This window comes from Paramormyrops kingsleyae, chromosome 7, assembly GCF_048594095.1.
Source record: "Paramormyrops kingsleyae isolate MSU_618 chromosome 7, PKINGS_0.4, whole genome shotgun sequence".
NCBI lineage: Eukaryota > Metazoa > Chordata > Actinopteri > Osteoglossiformes > Mormyridae > Paramormyrops > Paramormyrops kingsleyae.
This window is the reverse complement of record NC_132803.1, coordinates 11,502,959-11,526,518: the sequence shown is the minus strand read 5'-3', so window position 1 is coordinate 11,526,518 and position 23,560 is coordinate 11,502,959. Positions and strand designations below refer to the sequence as shown.

At 53.8% G+C, this 23,560-nt stretch overlaps 2 protein-coding genes across 3 annotated transcripts; one reads left to right on the top strand and one right to left on the bottom strand.

Annotated features, from left to right (window-relative positions):
* Positions 1-273: 273 nt before the first annotated feature.
* On the bottom strand, positions 274-18,577 carry nnt (nicotinamide nucleotide transhydrogenase). 2 transcript variants are annotated; one of them, XM_023808540.2, is made up of 22 exons: positions 18,444-18,577; positions 16,944-17,142; positions 14,727-14,956; positions 14,411-14,628; positions 14,159-14,246; positions 13,963-14,051; positions 13,066-13,253; positions 12,849-12,982; positions 12,503-12,694; positions 12,262-12,415; positions 11,330-11,491; positions 9,932-10,042; positions 9,311-9,456; positions 9,021-9,216; positions 8,627-8,860; positions 8,078-8,238; positions 6,888-7,067; positions 6,187-6,346; positions 4,805-4,886; positions 3,519-3,637; positions 3,300-3,415; positions 274-1,702 (listed from the first exon to the last, which is right to left on the bottom strand). In XM_023808540.2, the coding sequence occupies exons 2-22, from the start codon at positions 17,095-17,097 to the stop codon at positions 1,556-1,558; spliced, it is 3,261 nt and encodes a 1,086-aa protein (XP_023664308.2). In that variant the 5' UTR covers positions 17,098-17,142; positions 18,444-18,577; the 3' UTR covers positions 274-1,555. The 2 variants fall into 2 exon arrangements, with proteins under 2 accessions (XP_023664308.2, XP_023664309.2); XM_023808541.2 differs by having other exon boundaries at positions 18,381-18,449.
* A 397-nt stretch (positions 18,578-18,974) lies between these two features.
* paip1 (poly(A) binding protein interacting protein 1) lies at positions 18,975-23,424 on the top strand. Its single transcript, XM_023808234.2, has 11 exons — positions 18,975-19,333; positions 20,000-20,115; positions 20,324-20,521; positions 20,602-20,714; positions 20,796-20,907; positions 20,998-21,114; positions 21,310-21,416; positions 21,508-21,625; positions 21,740-21,794; positions 21,886-21,964; positions 22,286-23,424. The coding sequence occupies exons 1-11, from the start codon at positions 19,162-19,164 to the stop codon at positions 22,383-22,385; spliced, it is 1,287 nt and encodes a 428-aa protein (XP_023664002.2). The 5' UTR covers positions 18,975-19,161; the 3' UTR covers positions 22,386-23,424.
* The last annotated feature ends 136 nt before the right edge of the window (positions 23,425-23,560 follow it).

Genomic DNA, 23,560 nt, shown 5'->3' with positions numbered 1-23,560 from the left:
AGACTAAGCCAGTGTTTCCCAGACCTGCCCTCGGGACCCGCAGCCATTCCTTGTCTTTGCTCCCTCCGAGCTCCAAGAGAAACAGCAAAAACTTGGACTGTCTGTAGGTCCCCGAGGACCAGATCGGGAAACACTGGACTAAATACCAGGCTTCTGCTAAAACTCAGCCGAAGTGGAGGAAGTTAGAGGACAAGGGTTTGATCTTATTGGGTGGTTTATTGAGGGGGCTCATGCTGAACTCACACCACCTACACATCACAGCACAATGACAAGTTTGAGGGTCACTCTTCCATTTTATTGTTTCAGTTTCCCTACAAAGTAGTAAAGAACATCTCTACACAAATGGAACATCTTTCCATACGAAAAAAAGTGACCAACTTGCAACAGCCTTAAAGCTCAGTCCCTTTTCATTGATTGGCCCCTCCTACCACACGCTCAGGGCAGAAGCAGGTAAATTTTAAAATAATAAAAATGAACCTGGAACCATGGAATATAAAGGAAATTTTTGTGGAGGTAAATGTGAGACCAGCACAAAAGTAACACCACAGAAAATCCAAGCTCAACTTTATGCCCATAAAAACAACAGAAAACTCAAGAACAAAAAGGAAGCTGGATATGGAACCATTTGTAAGTAGGATGATGGAAATGGTCATTTTAAGAAGTGGAGAGGTAGGACTGTTGTGTTGGTAATGCTTTCAGTCTCAAGGACTGCATCAGGTCCCAGAGTGAATGAATGAAATGACTAATGGAATACATGTGCTTTATGAAAGAACAAAGCACTCTCTACACAGGGCATTTACATCTAGGTAAGCAACCGATGGTCCTTCACTGATTTACAGCATAGGAGTAAGACGACATCTTATGTCAAGGTCCCGGTCACCTCTGAGCCAGGAGGCGGCCCTGTCGCTGAAAAGGAGTCCAAATCTAAGACTGAATAAGTCTGGCTTTACTTCATCTGACGGCTAAATCTTTGAAATGGAAACAGGAGAAGACAGCAGGGGTCGTCCCGATCAGGTTCCTCTGGAATGGGCCTCCATCCTGGTCCTTCCACAGGCTGAAGCACCTGTGTGCCTTCCCAGAACACCCTCCCTGGGCATCTCCAACTCATCTTTCCTTACCATAAAAATAGTCTATACTAACACTAATTAATCCCACAATCACAGGAGTTCTAGTGATGAAATTAAGTCATTTGAAATGCTAGGCCATAATCTAAATATTTAGCAAAAATCATCTCATTTAGCTTTGTGAATCAGCTAATAGATCTGCTTATATCAAAAATGAACCATGATATATAACATATGCAGGATTAAGTGCTTTACAAAATACAAGATGGCTGCTCCTCCTCTTTCTGTAATGACTGGGGGGGAATAGGGTTAATGGGGCAACACTTCACATAAAAAGATGAACCTAACCTAAATATCTAATGTCATTAATACTTGCTTAATGTTTGGCAAAAAAAAAAGCTACAGGCAACAAGAAGGTTATTTCTATGAGTTTGCTTGTTACACCAACTTATTTTCTGGGGAGGTCAGAGCGCCCTCTGCAGCCTTGGAGGTCACTGGCTGGCCTCACGGACCTTGGCCTGCAGGGCATCGCAGGTCTTCTTAGCATCTCCCAGCAACATGGCGGTGTTGGGCTTGTAGAAGATGGGGTTGTCCACAGCGGCATAACCCACACCCAGCGATCGCTTCATCACTACAACCTGTGTGGGGGTTGGAGGGTAAAAACACTGAGCATAATCCAGAAAGAGAATCAGGGTTCAGACTGGTCTGCAGTGGTTACTCTTTGGCATCACAGTCTAGCCCAAAACCATATATAGCCCCAAAAGGAAGAGGCAAGAGCCCTTAGCACCATCCCACAATGCACCAGACTGCCAACGATGAACAGCACAGCTGCCCTTTCAGGCCACAGTTGACAGAAGGTGCTTTATGAGATCAGGATTTAATGTGCTCGGAAACTCCCAGAAAGGGAGGTGGGGTCAAGGTTAGATGCCAACAAAGTCAGTGAATATAGAAGAGTCGTAAAAGACCCCACACCCCCAGGTGCCACTTTTAGGCTTGAGGGAGTTTTACTTACACAAAAATATTCTGTGGGCACAGTGAAAAATGACTGGTTCAGAGATATAACCAATCACATTGTAGAGGAGGTGGGTCAAAGGAGTTCAGGTGGTGGGACTAAGACACCTGATTGACAGGTCCTGCCTCCTCTAGGTGCTTGAACCCACCTCCTCTACATTGTGATTGGTTATCAGCTACCGTCTGATGTGCTGAAAGCCCACTAATGAGTACGAGTTGGCCCAGAACCAAGTGGCAAAGTCCAGAGATGCTGGTCAGGCCGCCACACGATCTGCCATGGCCTGACAAGAGGCAGGACCACAGGGAAGGGGGAAGCTGAGGTGATGCTAATGGTTGTACCTGCCAGAGGTGGGACCCCCTGGACGAAAAACGCCCAGACCACAGACCTGTATGCCCACCGCAGCATTGCCCTTGGGGCTCAGCGAAACATTCCAGCAGGCGGTGAACACAGGACCGTGGAGGAACCAGGCCGGGTACCACCCTTCCAGCTGCACAGCCGTACGTGGGGGCCCTCCAGCAGAGAGCAGTAACTGCAACCCCATCTTTTCTCCTCTGGTTCTGGGAAAATACCCCCACTATTCCGAAAGCCCTCATTCCAGAGGGACGAGTCATGGATTATCTGAGCGTTATGGGTCTGCCACGGCTGCACCTGGGTTTGTGTGCGGGGGGGGGCTTGTTGGCAAGGCAACCAGAGAGGAGGGAGGGACCAAGGCAGTGTCTAGGCCTGGCCTAGACCGTGAGGAGGATCCTGCCTGTGCACCACAGTATGTGTGTGTGAGATTCTCTAGCCAGACTACTGTCACACACCCCCAGAGCCAAAACAGCTGCTTTGATCATACAGAGAGGCTCCGAAGCCACTGAAGCTGATCACGAGCGGCTCAAGGCTGCACTGCCGCTCCTAGACGAGCCCATGGGGGGGTTCAGTCTGAAGATGGCATGCAGCGGTTTGTTGCGACTTCTGGTTACAAACGGCACATTTCCTCGAATCTGTGTGAAACGTGGTGCTAGAGATTTCGAGGTGCGCTTCCTCTCCTGCGGTGGGTGTGTCAGAGGTGTCACCAAATCAGCCGCGTCCAAACCCTGCCCAATTAAAAAGTCCGCAATGCATCCTAGCCAGAGTCGCAATGCTTCTCCGGCGCAACAGGATGTTCAATACACCACTGCTTCACTTTCAATACGCGTTGTGCAAGGTTTCGCTGGGGCTGAACGCAGCACAGGTCTCACCTGCTTGGACTTCCACACCTCCAGGACAGGCATGCCGGCGATGATGGAGTTGGGGTCCTCCTGTGAAGCGGAATTCACGGTGTCGTTCGCCCCGATCACCAGAACCAGATCAGTGTCTGAAACAGAGGCGGCGGATACAGTCAGACATTCAAGACCCCCCACGGTGAAGATGTGGGCAGGGCAACCAAGACGCGTGGCGGATGCATCCACACAGTCTACCTGGGAAGTCCTCGTTGATCTCGTCCATCTCCAGGACCATGTCGTAGGGCACACCAGCCTCGGCCAGAAGGACGTTCAGCTGCCCTGGCATACGGCCAGCGACTGGATGGATACCGAACCTGCGGCGACATGGGGTGGGGTGGGGGTCACTCACCAGGCCCTCAGCTTAAACTACAGATCCAGAGCAGAGAACACAGAAGGGCCTAACCCTGTCCATCTACCCACAGGAAGGATTTACATGAGGCTCAGCTTTCTATGCCCGCTTTCAGTAGGGTCATGACACACTTAGTGACTAGCCCCTGAGTAAGACTCCCAAACCCCACCCCCACCCCGGTTGGCGGGCTGGGTGGGGGGCCCGAGATGTTGGCCGATCCGTCCACTGTCCGGCCACCCACTTCCCCCCTAATCAACTACAAATGGCCTAATTGGTGCCAGCTGCCACAGTCTCAGATCAAAAGGGTGGGAGAAAAATCACACAAGTCGCTCTGGCAGCCCCCCTCCCCACCCCCACCCCCAACAGCAAAGTCTCACCCCAAGATCAGAAACACGAGTCTCAGGCCTAAATCCAGTTGTGCTGACCACTGCGAGCCCCAGGTGTATTTATTTATGTATTTATTTTAAAATCGGCCACAGCCCGGGTTCGAGGCCCCACTCGGAGGTGCCGGGGGCCACACGCAGTGAGCTCAGTGTCCCCAGGATCAAAGGACGCACCAGGGCATCTGTGATGCCACCTCCCCGAGGGCCATACATGAACTGCATGGAGGGGCTCCAAGATGGGGGCATGAAAGGGGTGGGGGGGGGGGAATCTCATAGAAACCAAAATGTGTGTCATAGCATTATCAGGCCGGGGGGGAGCCACAGGAAACATTAAACAATTAAAGTTGGTAGTGCCCCCACAGCTCCGGGGTGGGGGGGGGGGAACCACGTCCAGCAGGCTGCCGGCAAACTCATCCTGATTTCACAGGTTAGTGTTTCAGCCCGGAATATAACCCACCCCCAAACCGGACCTGAGAGTAAATTCACAGCCAGAACAGAGGATCACCATGCGTGTCCTTCCGTTTCACTGCACACACACACACACACACACACACACACACACACACACACACACACACACACGTTTGGAATTATATCTTTGTAGGGACTCTCCATTCATTTCTATGGAGAAAACTCTAATCCCAACATGACGACCTTAACCCCAACCCAGCCCTAACTCTAACCATAAGTAACACTTGGTCCCCACAAAGTAATATAAACCTAATCCACACACACACACACCCGCTCACCTGACTTTCTTCCCCTGTTCCATCAGCATCTTCACCAGCTCTGCGATGGGGTACTGCGCCTTAGCAGCACACAGACCATAGCCTGTGGAGGAGAGGGACGGTTTCAGGAGACGCCAGGCCGTGCTGCATGTCTGTGCCCTACATCAGCGCCCAGTACAGCACATAAATTCCTATTAATATCGCCCCTAATTGATGACTTCACTTCAGTGACAGATTGAAGTCATCCTGGCAAGGAGAAAATGGATACAACCTTATGTACGATAAGATAACCCCAGCTCAGCCTAAACTTCAAGTCATAGTTATACAAGCAACCAAATGAAACACAAGACTTTTGCCTATTGTTTTTGATTGCACAGATTTTCATAAAATTGTGGTTTATATTGTGGGGACCTAAAAAAATTCCCCACAAGTTAAAAAGTAACAGGTTTTACGTCATTGTGGGGGACATGTAGTTGAACACACACACACACACACACACACACACACACACACACACACGCACACGCACACGCACACGCACACGCACACAAGGCCTACTCTCTTTGGGGGATTATTCTGAAGCTTCCAACTTCAGAAATTGTAGGCTTGCAAGAACTCATTCTGTGACTCCACACAGATTCGGGTTCGATTTAACGGCTTTGTCACTTCAAAAATCGACCATTTGTGCTTCAAAGTGGCGCTTGGACTAATTCAAGGAAACGTTTAAAGTTGTTTCCTTAGACTCTGACTACTATAAAAAAAAAAAAACCTCGAAGCCAGAAGCAGAAATCGGCCAAGCAGGGAGTCAGGGTTAGTCTCAGAGCTGGCGGGGGGGGGGGGTTCCCTCCCAAAGCTGAAAGCAGTTACACCAGTCAGTCGTGACAAAAGTGATGCAGAGACACCTTTCATCTCTGTCTCTGGGGTGTTAGGGCTCGCTAGTTAAAACCAGCACAAAAACAATGTCCCAGGGAGGAGTAGGGGTTTACAGTGTGCAGTGAGAGCTACAGTTCCTGTTTAGGCTGCCTGATTGTCATGTCACAATAAGCCATCAGGCGTTCTGCTGCAGACTGCCCCCCCCGCCGTTTAAATAAGAGCAGTCCTGTGACAAACACTCTCCTGTGCATTGGTCATGGCTATGTCTGACCACGACCAGGGAAACTGGGCACAGACTGAGGTCAGACAGGGGTCAGGCAGGCAGCCTGAGCCACGTTGTGCTTGGCCAGGGCCCCGTTTACCCTGGAGCGAGCGACACCCCCCCCTCTCTGGCTCAGATCTGCTCACCCCGGTTTGGGTCGCCCGATGGACCACAAGTGGCAGCACGACATGAAACAGGAGTGGGGTCAGAACTCCAAGCCACGTGGTTTAAAGGCTCGGGCAGGGGTTCGAGGTCCAGACCCAATTACCTGGCGTGATGATAATATTGTGGGCCTCTCTGATCATCTCCACAGTCTGGTCTACGTTGATCTCCGTGTGTGTGCCTGTGATCTCCATGGGCTTTCCCGTTCCAGTGGAGGAGGTGCCATAACCACCCAGGATCACATTGGCCAGAGAGCGGTTCATGGCCTACGAGATTGGGGAAGGAAGGGGGGGGGGGGGGGGTTAATAGCAATACCGAACCATCATCAGCATTGGGCCTGTTTAACCTGGACATTTGGGGCGAAACAGGAGGTCTTCATAAACTCCCCTTGATGGACAAATAGGTTCTCCAACATCATGGTCCGTTTTAAAAATAAGGAACTCAGCGAGAACCGGAAAGTTCCCCAAAGCTGGATTCAGATTTTCCACAGGTTCTGGACTGAAAACCGGGCCAACGAGCACGCTGAAGCTCACTGCTCGGCGCCTCCCGGGACGGAACAAGAAAAGCTCACGGCGGCCAACAGGTCCGGTGAGGCGCCCCTGACCAGGGAAGGCCAGCCGGCCAAAAGTTCAGCACCATTTCCTGGGATGAACTAAACGACAAACTGGCCAAAGGAGGGCCAGATGGAGCAGGCAGTTCTTTGGACACCACACCTGACCCAACACCGGGGTCTTACAGACAGAACTCTTCCAAAACGTTACAAGCCCTGCCTGACGACCCCTGGTCAGATCGGGCCCCTGTTCTTACCACACACATGATGTAGGACAGGATTGCCCCTGATGATCCAATGAGAGCCCCCACGATGGTGAGCAGGTTGTTGTTGAGCAGGAATCCCTCAGCGCACAGCGCCCAGCCAGAGTAGCTGTTCAGCACGGTGATGACCACAGGCATGTCAGCACCCCCGATAGCAGCGGTCAGCGTCAGACCCTGTGTGGGGAAAGAGCAGGTCAAAGAAACTCCAGAGATACGCAAACAACGCCACCTTCCAGACGCTAATCTGAATCCATGCTTGTCACTTCATTCAGAGAACCTGCCTGCCCACCACCCACATGAACCTAAAAAACTTGGATCCTGTGTTGGCAAGACATGGTTACAGTGTCACCCCCTGGCATCACCATCCCCCAGCTCCCCCCGCCCCCCCCCCACCCCCGCCGCAGACCAGGAGTCCAGCAGCTCCTCAGTATTTCGTAATTAAATACCTGATCAAACAAACAGAACTTGAACGATATCGAATCGCACTTCAAAAATCAGGAGCGGCTCATACGTTACAGCAGATGGATGAAGCTGCAGCGGGGCGGACGGCTATGAGTCCGCGGCCGTGTCACACAAGCAGCGGCAACATCAAAACTAATGAGTCATAATTTTAGATGCGTCAGTGTGATGTTGCGAGGCCCGCGCTGTTGGGGGGGGTGTCACCTATGGAGCAAGGATGCGACCAGGCCCATCGCAAGTGGACCTCACACACACACACACACACACACACACACATATATATATAACCACGACCTTCCCGTGGCCATTTCCGAGAGCATGGACAACCTGCATCTTCCAAGGTCTCTCCTTGCAGGTTCATCGGACCACAGGTCTCCGATGAACCGAACCACTCTGGACTACAAACGTGACCGGAGTTGATCCTCTCCAGCCCCAGAAGGTAGAGAAAACCCAGCAAGACCTACGAGTAACACAACTCAAGATGGGTAGCAGCGAACAGCTCTGGCACCCATGGAGGAAGAGGATGACGGAGGAGAGTGCAGCCACCTGGACCGGCGGCACAAACAGCACGAGAGCGTCGTATTGTCACCCCCCCTGACTTCATTACATAAACACTTTGGTAGATTAGAATTGAGGCAGAATGACTGGCCGTTGTTTTTGAGGAGGACTGGGCAGTTAAATCCCCCCCCCCCCTGTGTCACGGGAGGCACGGCTGGGCTTCTCACCATGACAGCAGAGAGCGCGGAGACAGAGCCCAGGCAGGCGAGCCCCGTGGTGTAGCTGGGATCCAACATGTACGGCACCATTCCTCCAATGCTGGCCAGCATCAGGCCGGCGTTGAGGGCGTGCCGGCCGGGAAGCATGAGGGGGGCGGAGTTCAGCATACCTGGAGGAGACCACATGGGTGGGGGTGGGGGTCGGGGGTCGTGGGACAAGGAAGCCGGAATGGCAATTAGGCAGACAGCCGTAAGGCCCTGCGCCCATGACGGTCACCGCCGGGCTCGGCGGCCAGGCTGTTTTCGCCCAGAGCCCTTTAATTGGAGGGTCATGACTGGGAGAGATCGTGCCGATACCAGCCTGACACGCGCAATTACGCCGGCGATTGCTAACATGTTGGGCCGACTGCAGCTCACAGTAGTGGCCGGTTGCATCTACAAAACCAGGACAGCAGAGCGGCGATCCAGAGAGGCTGTGGGGGGCTCCGGTGGACAGGGGCCGCCTCACCACTGCTCATCGGCATGAATTACCACCCCCCCCCCCCGCCCCCGACTCACCCTGCAGCTTCCCATAGGCCACGAGGGAGCCGCTGAAGGTCACGCCGCCGATGTAGGTGCCCAGGTAGGCCACGATCTTGGTGAGGTTGGCGGCGGGGTCGGTGGCGAAGTGCGGGTACTCCACCATGTACTCGGCCACGCAGGTGAGCACGGCAGCCAGGCCCACCAGGCTGTGGAAGGCCGCCACCAGCTGGGGCAGGTCTGTGATCTGGATCCGCTTGGCGATGGTCAGACCTGGGCGGGGGGTTTGCAAGGCGCGAGCAGGAGGCCGCTAGTCAGCCGCTTCCAGGAACCGTTAGTGCACATGCACTGGAGCACAGTGTGTACCAGTTAGAGTGACTCATACACCTTCCGGAATAGCCCGTCAACACACACACACGGCACGCGCACCCACCAGCGGTGCCTCCCACAGCCATGGCGGCGCTCATCTGTGCCAGCAGCTCCGGGGACGGCTTCAGAGCCCCCAGGGTGGCAGCCAGACCGCCGGCCACACCGATCATGCCGAGGGTGTTTCCGAGCCGCGCCGTGGACTGCGTGGAGAGGCCGGCCAGGGCCCCGACGCAGCACAGCCCCGAGCCCAAGTACATCATCTGCAGCGTGGGGGCACCGACACACAAGGGTCAGGCTGGGACACTCGCCTGGCCTCGGAAGCGGGCATGAAACGCCCAAGCGAGCCGCGCCCACCTGTTCGATGTTATATCCGCTATGAAGGGCAGCGCTGTAGCCCCCAACGAACACCCCCGTCGGCAGCAGGTACAGGTAGTTGTACTCGGGGGGGTCAGTGGGACGTTTGAACATGTCCAGCATCTTCTGGGTGACCAGGAATCCACCTGTGAGGAGACAGACACACACACACACACACACACACACACACACACACACACACACACACACACACGGTGCATTTCAGCTCAGCCTAATGAGGTTAAAATGCCCAAATTAAAACTTCACGTAGCCAGAAACTCAAAGGTTAATTTTAGTGCCCTTTTATTTGCCAGGGAAACAGAACCTCAATAAAGAAGTTAAATAGACAAACATCACATTAAAAAGGTGGGGAAAACAAACTGGAACTAATGACTGCGAGTCAATCTGCTGCAGACCCCAGAACATTCTGGCATTTTAAAAGCTCTTTAAAAGCCTCAGGCCCCCGTCCCATAACTGAGGGCATACCAAGTAAGCAGAACAAGTGCTGCACCAGCTCCCCTAAACACCTTCCAGTGCGGCTCGCCAGGAATTATGGGACTAGAGTCTAGTCTAATCCAGCCCCCAACCCAACACACACACACAGTGCGTTCCACCACTCACCCGCGATGTTGACGGAGGAGATGAAGGCCGCCAAGACAGCCAGAGTCTCAGCAGTGTTGGTGGGGGTGTAGGCACCCCCCATGAGTGACAGCCCCCCCACAGCGGTAAGACCTGGGAACAAATGGACAGAGGGGCAGACAGATGGGGTTGATGTGCTGGTTGGGGCACATTGTAAATTAGCCCTGCACAGATGTAGGGTGCCCCCCCCCCCCCCAGAGCGCGGGGGGGCACGCCGGCCCTTGTGTTAGCCATTAGGAGAACGGGACCTGACGTGACGGCTTCCTGACACCCCCGGGGGACGGGGAGCCTTCACACCGTCGTGGCACCGGAGGGGACCCTTAATGGCCTTTCTGGGAAAAGGCCATTTTCTGCATAATGGTTTATAAACACGGCCTGGTGGGGAGGGTGTTAAAGAGCTTGGGAAAAAAAACAGTTCACGAGGGCCAGGACTTCATAACACTTTGTAAATTTGTGTTTGGGGGGGGGGGGGGGGGGCACTCAGCAGGAATGAAGACATGAGACAGTGTGAGGAGCATCAGCGGTGACACGCGGGGGCCCTTTGAAGTGTGTCTGACCACCTGAAGCCCCACGGCACGCTGTGACTGGGGGGGGGGGGGGGGGATTGCAGCCCCTCCTGGCATGGGCTTCAGCTCGCAGAATCAGGCTTTGGGGAGGGGGCCAGAAGGATTACAGAGCTCTGGGGGGCGGTTTCAGGTAGATTAAAGCCCACACAGGGGTGATGCCAGGTAAGTACAGAACCACCCCCACCCCCCCCCACCACGGCAAAAAGGCATTCCGCACCAGCACCCTCTGGCCAACACCGAAACTGGAGATCTGCCTTCCTGCGGCGGTGAGGGGTGGGGGAACAAGGTCAGAGGGAAACAAGATGGCCGAGTGAGCGAGTTCAAAGACTGCAGAGCCACCCGGCGAGCAGAGGAAGCTGAACAGAGCGCGAGTCCCCCCAGGACAGGAGGGGGGCATTCACAGGACACGCATCTGCCAGTTAAACGTGGGTCTGCCACAGACTGGGGCTCAGTGACAGGCTGGCATGCGGGCCACGGGTCGGGATAGTGTTACAGAGCGGTGCTGGGCCATACCAGAGGGGCACGAGTGGGCAGGAGCAAACAGCGATGGGGAGGGAAGTGGCCAGCTCTGATCTCACAACCCAAAGAGCCAGTCCGGAACCTGGCCAATCACATGGCTCAGCCCCACCACCGAAGCCAGTTAACCCAACAACCTTCTGGGACCAATAGGTCCTCATGCACAATATGGTGGATTATTGGGGAGAAGCTCAGAGGCAGAACAGAAAGGCAACGGCAGACAAAGACCCTGAGGAAACGGGACGAGCCCCTGGCTCCCATGATGCATCGGGGCAGGCCGCGCGTGCGGCGGGCTTACCGGAGATAGCGTTGGTGACGGACATCAGCGGGGAGTGCAAGGCCGGCGTCACCCCCCACACGGTGTGGTAGCCCACGATTCCAGCCAAGCCGAAGGTGGTGACCATCTGCGGGAAGGCGGCGTTGGGGGCACTGAGGCCGAGACCCAGCAAGGTGGCCAGACCTGGTCACACACAGACACACAGGCCATGAGCAAACCTGATCAGAGGGGGAGACCGATCCACAAATCAAAGGGTGGGGGGGAGGGACAGACAGGCATGATGCTGTTTGCAATTTAGTGGAAATTACAGCCCCGTGCCCCTCCCACCAGACAGGCTCTGAAGTTAAAACGTGTTAAAGACACAGAGAGCCATAGCCTGAGCAATCAAGCAGGCTTGTCTGGGGGGGGGGGGGGGGCTTTTACTGCTCTGTTTCCTGGCACTGGGAGACATTTGGAGGGGGGTGCAGGGCACAAAGCACACCAATTAGGGACCAGAGTGGAATTCAAAGCCCGCGCTCTGATCCAGCAACCCCCCAAAAAACAACGGTGGTCGCCTCTGGAGAGGTCCTGCACTGGCAGGGGGGGGGGGGGGGGGCAGTGACGACTGCGGCGTTTGTTTGTCTGATGGTGTTTATTTCCGTGAGAGCTGTGCGTAGGGGCAGGGGGGGTGGCGGCTTTGATCTCAGGGTACGGCACCAGCGCAGGCTCACTGGCACAGGCAGGAACGCAGGCAGGAACGCAGGCAGCCAGGAGCCCACATTCAGGGCCAGGACTCTGCTCAGCCCCTTTAACCGCCGTACAACAGAGCCCTCCGATGAGGCTGTGGGGGGGCACCCTGCTCATCGCAAGAACCAGAACTAGCATCAGCCAAGTTCTCTGAGCATTATTTAATTCGGGGGGTGGGAGGGGGCTCAGAGAATGGGAGCGAGAAAGGCTGCGGATGTGGGCCGCACCCCCCGTGTAGATCCCGGCGGTGGTCATGGTGGCCCTGAAGGGGGACACGGCCGCAGCCTTCTCCGCCTCCAGCTCCTGCACAGTCTTGGTCTTCACCGGTGCAGCCACCGGGACGTTGTTGGGTTGAGGGGCCGGAAAGATCAGCTTGCCGTCCTGCGGGGCGGCATAGACGACGGTCAGTCAGTGAGGCTGCACGCATCACCAAGCCGAACATCCCCCCCCCAGAGAGCGGCGGCTCACCTGCATGACGACGGTGCCGCGGATGACGTGGTCCATGGTGCCATAGTCGAAGGAGTCCTTCACCTCGTAGTGGAAGTTCTCCTTGTCGGGACTGATGGCGCGCAGCAGCTTGATGATGTTGTTGGAGTACAGCGAGCTGGCCTGTGTGGCTAGGCGGCTGGGCAGGTCCGTATAGCCGACGTGTGTCACACCCTGGAGGGACAGCAGGGGGCGCTGCGGTTAGGGAGGCACCTGACAAACACAGCCGCAAAGCCACATCTAATACCCGCAAATAAGCCAGGAACCCAGAGTCGAATTAGAAGCTTAAATTAAAACGGCAGCCCTCCCCCCAGAGCCAACGCCCCACCTTGTGCACTGAAAGCTCCCCAGGAACTGTGGTCGCAAAGTTGCCACCAGCCTCCGCAGCCAGGTCTACCAACACAGAGCCCTCCTTCATGGTCTCCACCATCTCCTTGGTGATCAACACCGGTGCCTTCTTACCTGAGGGTCACCATGGGGACAGTCACAGGGGGGTGGGACGAGCTTAAAAGGGATGGGGTGTGAGCACCAGCGAGTCGCAGTACCAGGGATGAGGGCCGTGCTGATGAGGATGTCGATGTCCAGGCACTGCTTGGCAAACAGCTTCATCTCGGCCTCGATGAACTCCTTGGACATCTCCTTAGCGTAGCCGCCCTGGCCCTCGCCAGACTCCTTCACGTCCACCTCGAGAGGCTCCGCACCCAGAGACTTGAACTGCTCCAACGCTGCCGCTCTAGGGAAGGGGGCGGGGGAGGGTTCACACACAAGCATCTTAAGTGGCATGAAATCATAAACCACATAAGCACCACTAGGTTGCTGGTTCAAATCCCCACAAATCCCATTGTACCTCAAATGAAGCACAGGTATTCTTGAAGTAAAATGTCAACCTATACAGACAAAAAAAATATCTGTGCAGACATTTCGATAAGAGGTTCAAGGGTGAACAGACAAACCCATCTGAGAAGTGCACCGTTCTCAAACAACAGCGCGAAGGCAACACGTCATATAAGCAGTACTACAAAGAGAACTCCACTTCAACGACTAGTTGGCTTGTCAAGTGCTTCCACCTACCGGACGAGGTACATATCACTCAGCATTGCCTGGTTACAAACCCACGCAAACACCACTAGAATATGTAGTCCTGTGCTGCCCCCTGCTGGATGGCACTGTTCATTTCAGCATCTACCAAAATTAATTTTAGAATCTCCCATAAGAAAATCCCCCAGATGAATAAAGGTTCAGGAAGTGTGCCGGGGGGGTGGGGGGGGGGCACTGCCACCCCCCCACCGCTAGCATTTTTACCGATACAGGTAAACTCCCAGTGCAAAGAAATGAAATGAGTAGTAACCTATCAGATTAGAACAACCCACCACAGCCATTCTGGGACCTTCACAGCCCACACCCCTGTACCCCATACTCCATGGGATCTCTGGCGCCCTCACCTGGTGTCAAAGCCCCTCACGATGGCACCCATGGCTCTGGCGGTCCCTGCAGCGGCCAGCCCGGCGACCCCGCCTCCGATGATCAGTACCTGGATATGTGGGCGGGAGGGGGGAAGGGGCCGGAGCAAACTCAGGAAACAGTGCTGCGGCGTCCATCAGCAGCCCGGCCCCCGGCTGCGCGGCATGACTGACCCACCTTGGCGGGGGGGACTTTCCCGGCAGCGGTGATCTGACCGGTGAAAAAGCGCCCAAAGTGGTTGGCAGCAAGGATCACGGCCTTGTACCTGCCGACGAGACATCGTCAGTGAGGGGGGGTCCATGTGACACCGGGGGGGTTTCCCCGACAGGCATTCACACAGGCCAAAATCTCACCCCCCCCAAATCACTAGTAACTGCCACTCACATCCACATAAGCAAAAAGAGGCAACTTTTAGACCCGACGCCTCACCCTGCGATATTGGCCATGGAGCTGAGCGCGTCGTATCCCTGGGCGATGGTGACACGGGGGACCTGATCCATGGCGAGTACGGTGGCCTTGCGCTGGGCCAGCTGCTGCATCAGATCGGGGTTCTGGGCCGGGTACACGAAGCTCACCAGCGTGGAGCCCTCCTTCAGGAGCTCCGCCTCGTGAGCACCCAGCGCGGGGTTGAAGATGGGGGCACGCACCTGGGCGGGAAGGGGGCGTGAAGCGCACTGTGCCTGTCCATCCAGGCAAAGCATCAGGGGCAGCTGGGGTCCAGCCGACCCCCACGGGGGGTCATTACCTTCAGCACGATGTCAGAGGCCAGCACATCCCGGACATCTTTGATGGTGGCCCCCACAGAGGTGTAGAGGTCGTCGGAGAACTTGGCAGCCTCCCCGGAGCCCGACTCCACCACCACGTTGAAGCCCTGCTTGATGAGGGCCTGAACGCCGGCGGGAGACAGCGCCACCCGCCGCTCGTTCTGGAAAATTTCCTTGGGGACGCCAACGGTCAGCTGCTTGTATGGGAGGCCTGTGGGTGGGACGGCACACACACACACACACACACACACACACACACACACACACACACACACACAGTCCATATCTTCCAATCATTGTGGGGACTCTCCATTCATTTCTATGGGCATAACACTAATCCCAACTAAGCTTCAGGCTGGGGAAGAGTTACAGCTGTCAAACAAAATACAAGACTTTTGCCATTTTTAGTTTCTTTTGCATTCACGGATTCAAAAACTGAGGCTTATACTGTAGGGACCTGAAAAATGTCCCCAAAAGCTAAAAAGTAACAGGTTTTACTACATTTGATCCCCACGATATGGTAAATACAAACCCGCACACACACGGTTTACATAAACACAGCCCTGAAGAGGCAGTAAGGACCGCCCACTTTGCACATCGGACACCAAACCACCTCACAATAAACCTTCGCAGGGACCTTTGAGACTGAGGTCATCCTGCAAGAAGCCTGCAGACTCCAGTTTAGACACGATACACCTGCAGGCAACCAAACACAGAGCAGGAGTCTGACCCCCACCTGGGGAAACATGATCCTGGTACCTATTGGGAGACTCCTGGGTGCCTTTACAGGAATTTCATCCTCCTCTGGAGCATTTGCTCCGAAACAAATGGCAAGATGACCAGCTGCAGCACTACATTTACATTAAATCTCTTTCGCAGGGGCTTTACCAAAGCGGGCAAACAGCACTTTACAAAGGTACGTGCTGTCGAGGAGTCGACCCTACTGTGGCATGACCTGGCATGTTAAGTGAACCCCGTAAGGGATTAACCATCCTGCATACGTTCAGGGCAGTTACCTTCATTTTGGTTATATTAGAACCGCGCCAAAATCAGCATGCTAAGAATAAATGCTGTACAGCATTAAAAATAGAAAATTGGTGGTAATTTTTAAGTGCCTGGAGCAGTGACTGACTGCATGTCACAGGGCACGAAGGGCAGAGCAGCTGGCACCAATGCCAGGAACAGGAGGGGCATTTAAGATTAAGATCGACATTATTGACCCCAGGGGGAAATTTCACCTCTTGGGTGCTACCTGTAATATTTATAACACAATTAATCCAATACAGTCGAGGTCATTCCATCAGATAAAGTCCTAGGCTGTCATGTAACTTTATGACCACAATCACGTTTCCAGTGTGGGTGTGGGCAGTGAGGAGCGTTTTCCAGGAACATGACGAGACGAAACCTGAGCAGCGACTAGGAGGACACCGGCCAGTAGGGCCAGTCTAAGGTTTCTCAGCGACTTGGCAATTGTCACTTGGTTTTGGGGACCCGGCACTACAAAGTCAAGTTTCCCAATGAGCCAATTCCTGACCTGCATGGAAGGTGGGCTGGACACACTGACTGTACTGTAATGTTTTCAGTCAATAGTCACATTTGCCTCCCTGGTGGACAAGCTGTACTGGGGGGACTCCCCCACGTTTTTATCAGAGCCTCCTATCTATGGTGCTCTTGCCAAACACACACGCGCTTTCAGAAGTGGCTCAGACAAACTAGCCGACCTAGTTTGTCACACTGCCCAATGCACCGGCACCCCAATTGACACGATGCCAGAAATAGCATCCTCAGCTGTCCCAATGAAATGGTGGGGGCCAAGCTCCCATCCGCCCACCCAACACTGCGGGCCACGCTGTGGGTGGCGGGACGCGGAGGTCCGTTCGAGCAGGGAAAGTGCACGGTGACCAGCTTCACCTGCACGTTGCCAGGAAGACGCCAACCGGGCAGAGAGACCAGGTGCCACAATGGAAGGATTAAGCACTAATCAAAGGTGCTTAGTGCCGGACAGGAAACCGCTGACCCTCCCCCCCCAGTGACCCTGCACTAATCCCTTACCGTCAACCTCTCGCCAACCCCCTGCCGGCCCCCCGTTTCACACACAACGTGTCACATAAGCATCTCTTAAACCCCACAAACTCCCTCTGCTGCTTTCCCCCTTACACAACCACCCTCGTGTCCCGGGGGCCACAGCGGACCCTTACCTGGTCCAGCGGCTCGGCAGAGCGGCCGGTTGATGCCAAAGAAACGCAGGTGATGTGACTGGAATGTCCTAGGGGTCCGCAAGGGGGCGCGGGTTGCCCCACAGGCCAGGGGGCCGCCACAACTGGCTGCGAACACGCGGACAAGGGTCGCCATGGGAACGCAGATACCAGGGCAAGCTCAGGGGTGGCGATCCTCCTCCTGTAAAAGAACACGAGGCACAAAGCAGTCAGCAAGCCAGATCTGTCCCAGCAGGCCCCGCTCCCTGACCCCCCCCCCCCCCACCACCACAGCACATGGAGGAGGGTCACGTTACACTACGCGCTACGCAGGCAAAACAAGTCAAACACAGAGAAGGGTAGGGGAAACACAGATAGCATGGTGCAGGGTGATTATCAGGTTGAGCATGCTCACAGCAGACAACAGACCACACTGCATTTAGCTCACACACCCCCATCCCCGTTGAACCCTGCCATTACGTCCTAATCCCACTTTGTGTGAGACTTCACCAGAACCAAGGACTGAAGCCCACTCTAAAATTCTATCAGACCATTTTGAAATAAAACAAATTCATGTTCATATCAGCATTACCCTGTAAAACTACTTATCTGAGCTATTACTTAACAGAGCAGTGCACAAAACTCAGACCCTTACACGATCACGCATGCAAAGTGTCAAACAAGGTCAGGCAGTGAAGTGAACAGCTTTAGCCAGCTTCCCACACCCGAACTCGCTATAAAAATAGTCCGCGGTGGGACGCAAAGGTGCCACCGGAGGATCTCACGCCTCTCAGAGCCACCGTCCCTGCATTCGGTGCTGATTGCAGCGGCACTGACTGCTCGCATGCTGCCAGGTCGCCATCCCACACAGCTAGACTGGCTTTCTGGGGACTGGAGGAGCCGGAGAGCGCGCAGTGTGCCTTTTCAAAACAGAAACAGCGCAAAAAAGGCCAAGCCCCCCCCCCCCCCCCCCCAACAGTTTACTCGAGTTATGATCTCTCCGTGGAAACGACTTTTTCCAAACCGGCTTTCTGCCCTTGAACACGCCGAGGTGGCCACACCACGTCAGCAGATACTGCGGGATTCTGGACCCTGATTCCCGGCGTCGCAGAGGAACTTCACACGAAGCGGCTTTGTCCCGCACTGCAGTTTAAACGCTCCGAATGTAATGTCCAGGTCGATGCACATTGCTTATAAAAGGGGTTTAAATGCATTTGGGTACCACGCATCGATACAGCTCCCTAAACTTGGCTCGAAGTGCAGAATTCAAATTCAGTGATTAATAATACATACGAATGACTCGGATTTCGCGGAAAAAACAAACTACGCTGCAGGAAACCGGAGAACAGCGCAAAAAGGACAAAGGCATTTTAAAGCCGGCAATGAATGGAGGCTTCGCTGCGCGCTGCACTGCGCCTCAACGCCCCCCACCCTCCGCACCTGGGGGGATTTTATGCGTGAAGCCCCTTCCCAGGACGATCTGTCACGCTACCCGGTACTGACCTTCACCGACGGGCCGGAGATCCAGCCGTGTCTCCCTACCGAGTTTCCGAATCGGCCACCCGGAAGACGTCGCACCGCGGCCGGGAAGGCGTCTTATTGGGTAGGGGAGTCATATGCCCGGACTGACGTAGGCTGCAGCTGTCCCCGACGTGCAGATCTAATATCGGCCTAGTATAGTAAGTATAGCAATATTTTTTAGTACGATAATAATAACAATTATAATGACAGATGTTTGACTCATATTTCCATTAATTTCCGTAACTTCTGGTACAATTTCACCTTTTATTTCCATTCACCATAAATTTATTATATATTCATCTGCATTAAAATATCAGCATGTTTCTTCTTCTTCTTGTTAATAATAATAAGTTGGGATTGAGCGGTTTCAGAAAATGGATGGACATTATTATTATTATTATTGTTATTATTATTATTATTATTATTATGTTTCATAAGGCCTCCGGTCCTCCAGGGGGCGTTCTCCGCACATAGCTGTATAGACTGCGAAAAGAAAGAGAAAGAAAAAGGTAGAAACGGAAAGAGGGAGGGATTAACCAAAGCTGTAGCAGGAAGTTGTGTTTTGTGAGGTTCTCCGACAGCTTTTTTCTGTTTTCTGCGTCAGTAACAGTCAGACCGAAAGTGTGCGGCCGTTTCCTTGAGTTTCGATTCGGTTTCCAGTTCGGATGTGACTCCCCGCTCTGCCTGTTTCAGTGCAGGTATGAACGAGCACTTCGATCGGGCGCCCGGGGCCGGTCGCGCCGTCCTGAAGGCCGAGGGGCCTCTGGAGGGAGGTGACGCCGCGCGATTTTCGTTCAGCCAGCGGGAGCCGCTGCGACAGCCACGGACATCGCCCTCGTTTCTGGAGAGCAGCTGCCCGGCCGGTCTTGGAGGTGTGTGGCGGGGGCGGGAGGCTTAATAGGGCCCTTAGTGATGAAACTCGGACATGTCTGACCCGATGGGGCTGAGACGACTTGTGACAGGAGGGGACACCCGGTAACAGGTGGTTCCCTGTGTACCAGAACAGTACTACAGTGATCTGTGCGGGTCTGTATTTCCCCTGCCGCTAACGCTTGGTAGCGACAAACATGAGATCATGTTTGGAAACTAATTTTTGTAGCTGTTTTTCTGGAAAACGCCTAGTTTTAAACCTAATCGTCTCTGCAGAATAGGCGACAAATTATGGCTTGGTGAAGAAAAAGATGAAGGGTTTAACAGGGTTGCCAACTCTCACACATCTGACGTGATACTCACGCTTTCAGACTCGCACGCTCCCGCAAAAAGCCGCAAATTTTATTTTTCCACTATTAAAATTATCTACATCAGAATCGTCGGGATAGTTTGCATACCCTACAGACTATTTACAAGGTGATAAAAGTCTTACATGCATGTAAATGAGTGTACAGGCTTGACTCGAATTGAAAATCTCACCCGAACCAGTTGACCGAAGTTGTCAACTCTGGGTTTAATCATTTGCATCACTTGTGTGGGAGAGACTGTGCTGTGATGTTTGTGCCATTCCTGTGCATACTCGCTGTGTGACACCTGTCAGCTTGCAGGTTGCAGGCCACCCCGCCCAGCCCAGATTGGTGCCAGTGACGATACCCTGGCCATGGGCTCGATCCTGTCTGCCGAGGCAGAGGAGTTCTACCCACTCAGCTACTCCTTAGTGCAGGTGAGGAGTTCAGAGTAGAGGGTCCAGCTCCTGTTAAACACAAGGCAGTGACAGGCATGTAGCCACATAGTAAAATAACAGATCTGAATCCCCCCCCCCCACCCCCCCTGACATTTACTTGAGTCCCTAATTGGTGAAATCTACCAAAATCTATTTCTCCATTATAGCTGTGCCTGCTTCTTCTCTCATGTTTGTCTCTTTTCTGAAGGAACCCGAACAGGAGGACGACTTGGGCAGTTACTATAGTGAGGACTGGCTCGCAGAGCTGGTACAGGAGTTTGTCGGGCAGCTGGAGGCCTCTCCGGGAACCTTCGACCTGGACATGGAGAACTTCACAGCCACGCTGAATGAGTGCATCACCACGGAGGAGACCCTGCAGGAGCTGGTGAGGCTCATATACATGCAGGTACGGTCCAGGCAGGAGGTCCCGTCCCTGGGAGGAACCACCGATCTGACTGTCCTAACCGTCAAACTCTCTTTTGATAGGCTATGTCTATCCCAAACTTTGCCTACACTGGGGCACGACTCTGCAACTACCTGTCTCATCATCTGCTCATCAGTCCTTCAAGTGGGAATTTCCGGCAGCTTCTCTTGGAAAGGTGCCCCCGCTAGCAGTAGTCTTACTTTTCATCCTCCATTACCTTCACAAGCTAATCTGCTCGGCGTGCTTCTGGTGGCAGGTGCCACACGGAGTACAAGGCGCGAGATGAGGCCATGAAGGGAAGCGAGGAGGTGCAGAAGGCCTTCCACTCCTACGTGCTCTTCCTGGGCGAGCTCTACCTGAACCTGGAGGTGAGGACCGCCTGGGCTGTGTCCATGCTGTGTCTGCTCTTGGAGACACCTCTGCCTCATGAAGTTTGACCATGAGCCCCTTGGCCTCAGATCAGAGGATCACAGAAACGCGCCAAGGTCCTGCTGCCGGCACTGAAAGACCTTCTGCACACACTGCTTAACAACCCCATGGATGGAAACCTCATGTGCACTGTGAAGCTGCTTAAGGTACGGGGGATTCAGCCCAGCGTAGCACAGTCCCTGATAGCGAGGCAGCACCGTGAGGAATTTAGTAGTGGGTATATGAGATTCGGGTTGTGCCACCGTTTGCTTTGACCTACAGGAGGCTCTGGTGGTCTTACCAGGCCTTCAGGGACCTCCAGCGGAATCTGCCCATCCCCTGTCTCTCTGCTGTCTCTCCAGCTCACTGGCTCTGTGCTGGAGGATGACTGGAAGGAGAATGGGGAGACCACCATGGAAGACCTCATCACAAAAATAAGAAGCATTCAGCTGGATGTCAAATGCGGCAGGTTAGAGGGCCGTAGCACCTGCTATCCACAAGGGGGCGCTCAAACATAGCTGTGTGGGCTCAGTGAACTGTTCTCTTCCACATTCTCTCAGAGATGTGAAGGAGATGCTGTTGAGTCTGTTGGAGCTGAGGTCCAGTAACTGGGGCCGGGTCTACTCCGGGAGTGCCGCCGTAGAGGCCACGCCTGATAATGACCCAAACTACTTCATGGTGAGGAGGCCGTTAACGCAGGGCACTGGGCGGGGGGGGGGGGGGGGTTTGTTAGGCGGGCTCCTGAGTGATGCTCACTCCCACACGCATGTGCATCTCCGTCTCTTCCCTCAGAACGAGCCCACGTTCTACACGCCAGATGGCACGCCCTTCACGGCTGCAGATCCGGGTCAGTACGCGGAGACCAGGCGCTCGCTGGTCCAGAGCCCAAGTCCGCTCAGTCCTCACTGTCCTGCCTCTTGTGCACCCTTTCCTTCTAGAATATTCTGAGCACTACCAAGACATACTGGATAGGGAGGCCTACTGCCCGGACATCTGTGAGGAGAACGGCACCGAGGGGTAAGCTGCCCCCCCCCCTCACCGCCATCCACCCCCCCCCCCCCCCCCCCAGGGCATTAATCCATGAATCCTTCCAGCTGTGTGCCTGGCCCAGTGGTACTGTGTTTACTGGACAAAGAGCTTCTGCAGTCCATGGAAGGGAGATGCATGTCCTTGTTATTGCTGCATAATAGGGCATGTTGTTCACCCATGTAGCCACAAGGGGAGCTGTTGAACCATTCTAGTGACATTTTTTTTTTTTGTTTAGAAGTGTATCCCTTAGCATTAATTGTTTTGTTTGACATTAATTTAATAAATTGAATGGGTCTTGCTTGTTTTCAGGTACCCCGAGGAAGACGATGAAATGGATCCCGAGATGGTAGAAGCTTATGAGAAGTTCTGCTTGGAGTCTGAGGAGGCAATAAGGAGGAGGAGGCAGTGAGGAAGAGGATGAGGCACCTAAGCTTGAGCCTAGACTGGCTGGGCCATCTTTCCTGTGTGTGTTGATCTGCCTGGATGTGCTGATGCGGTGTTTAACACAAAGAATAAGGACAATGAGGCTTCAATTTTAGCTAAGTTCCTGATATTAAAAAAATATGTTTCTTAGTTTACGCACGCTGCGGCCCTGCCGCGCTCTCCGCCGGGGGGGTGGTTTCGCAGAGCGCTATGCATTGGGCGATGACATCGCCGGGCTCCTTGCCTGTGTCCTCTGTTGTAGATCTGTTGTCGCAAACGTACAGACAGATCAGCACAGCTGGCAAAGGGCCAGCTTGTACAAAAGAAAAAATGAATAAAAAAGACGAGAAAGAAGAACAAGAGAGCAGCCGGGCCGAAGGGAAGGCAGACGAGTGCCGCTCCCCTTCTGGGCCTGTACCCCTACCACCCCCACCCCCGTGTTTCATTGAAGGGTTTTTTTTTTTTTAATTTCTTGACCCAAAGCACAGACTGGTGTGACCTGATTGTAAACGTTGTCGACAAAGATACAGGCTGGCTGAGGAAAGGCGAACACAGCCAGGACGTTCAGGAAGTAGCAGTACAGGAAGTACGTCTCGGATACATACGTATATACATACATGTGTATATATATGTGTATATATACACGCACACTGGCACCTTATGCAATAAAATTGTGGTGCAGAGCGGCCATGAACACCCTCTAACGGCCCTGGGATTCCCCCCCCCCTTTGGCTGTGTTCCCATTCTGGTGGGTGAAGGGCTTGTTTGACACCACTAAGAGCATCCGCTGTGGTGTTCGGTCTGCGAGCCAGCGCATCATAAACTTCTTGGAGGGTCACACGTTAAGAGTTCTGCTCTTTGCTTTAACTTGCATGTTGTTTCAAGTGTGAGAACATTTTATTTTTAAAACCATAAAATGCGTTGGAATGGTTAAGCTGTTTTCTCCCGTTATTCCGGCAGTTTTGTACTATTTTTGTAGAAACATAGACGTAAGAGAATTAATAAAGGTGAGAGCACATACTGTCCTTCCGAGTCCCTCTGCCTGCTTTCTTCGCAAGCTGTTTTCAGAGGATAGCCACGGAACATTCCAGGGCCATTGAAAGTGGGATCAAAGGTCAGGGGTCATTGTCAGCAGAGGGGTTTACAATGAGGCGTCTGCAC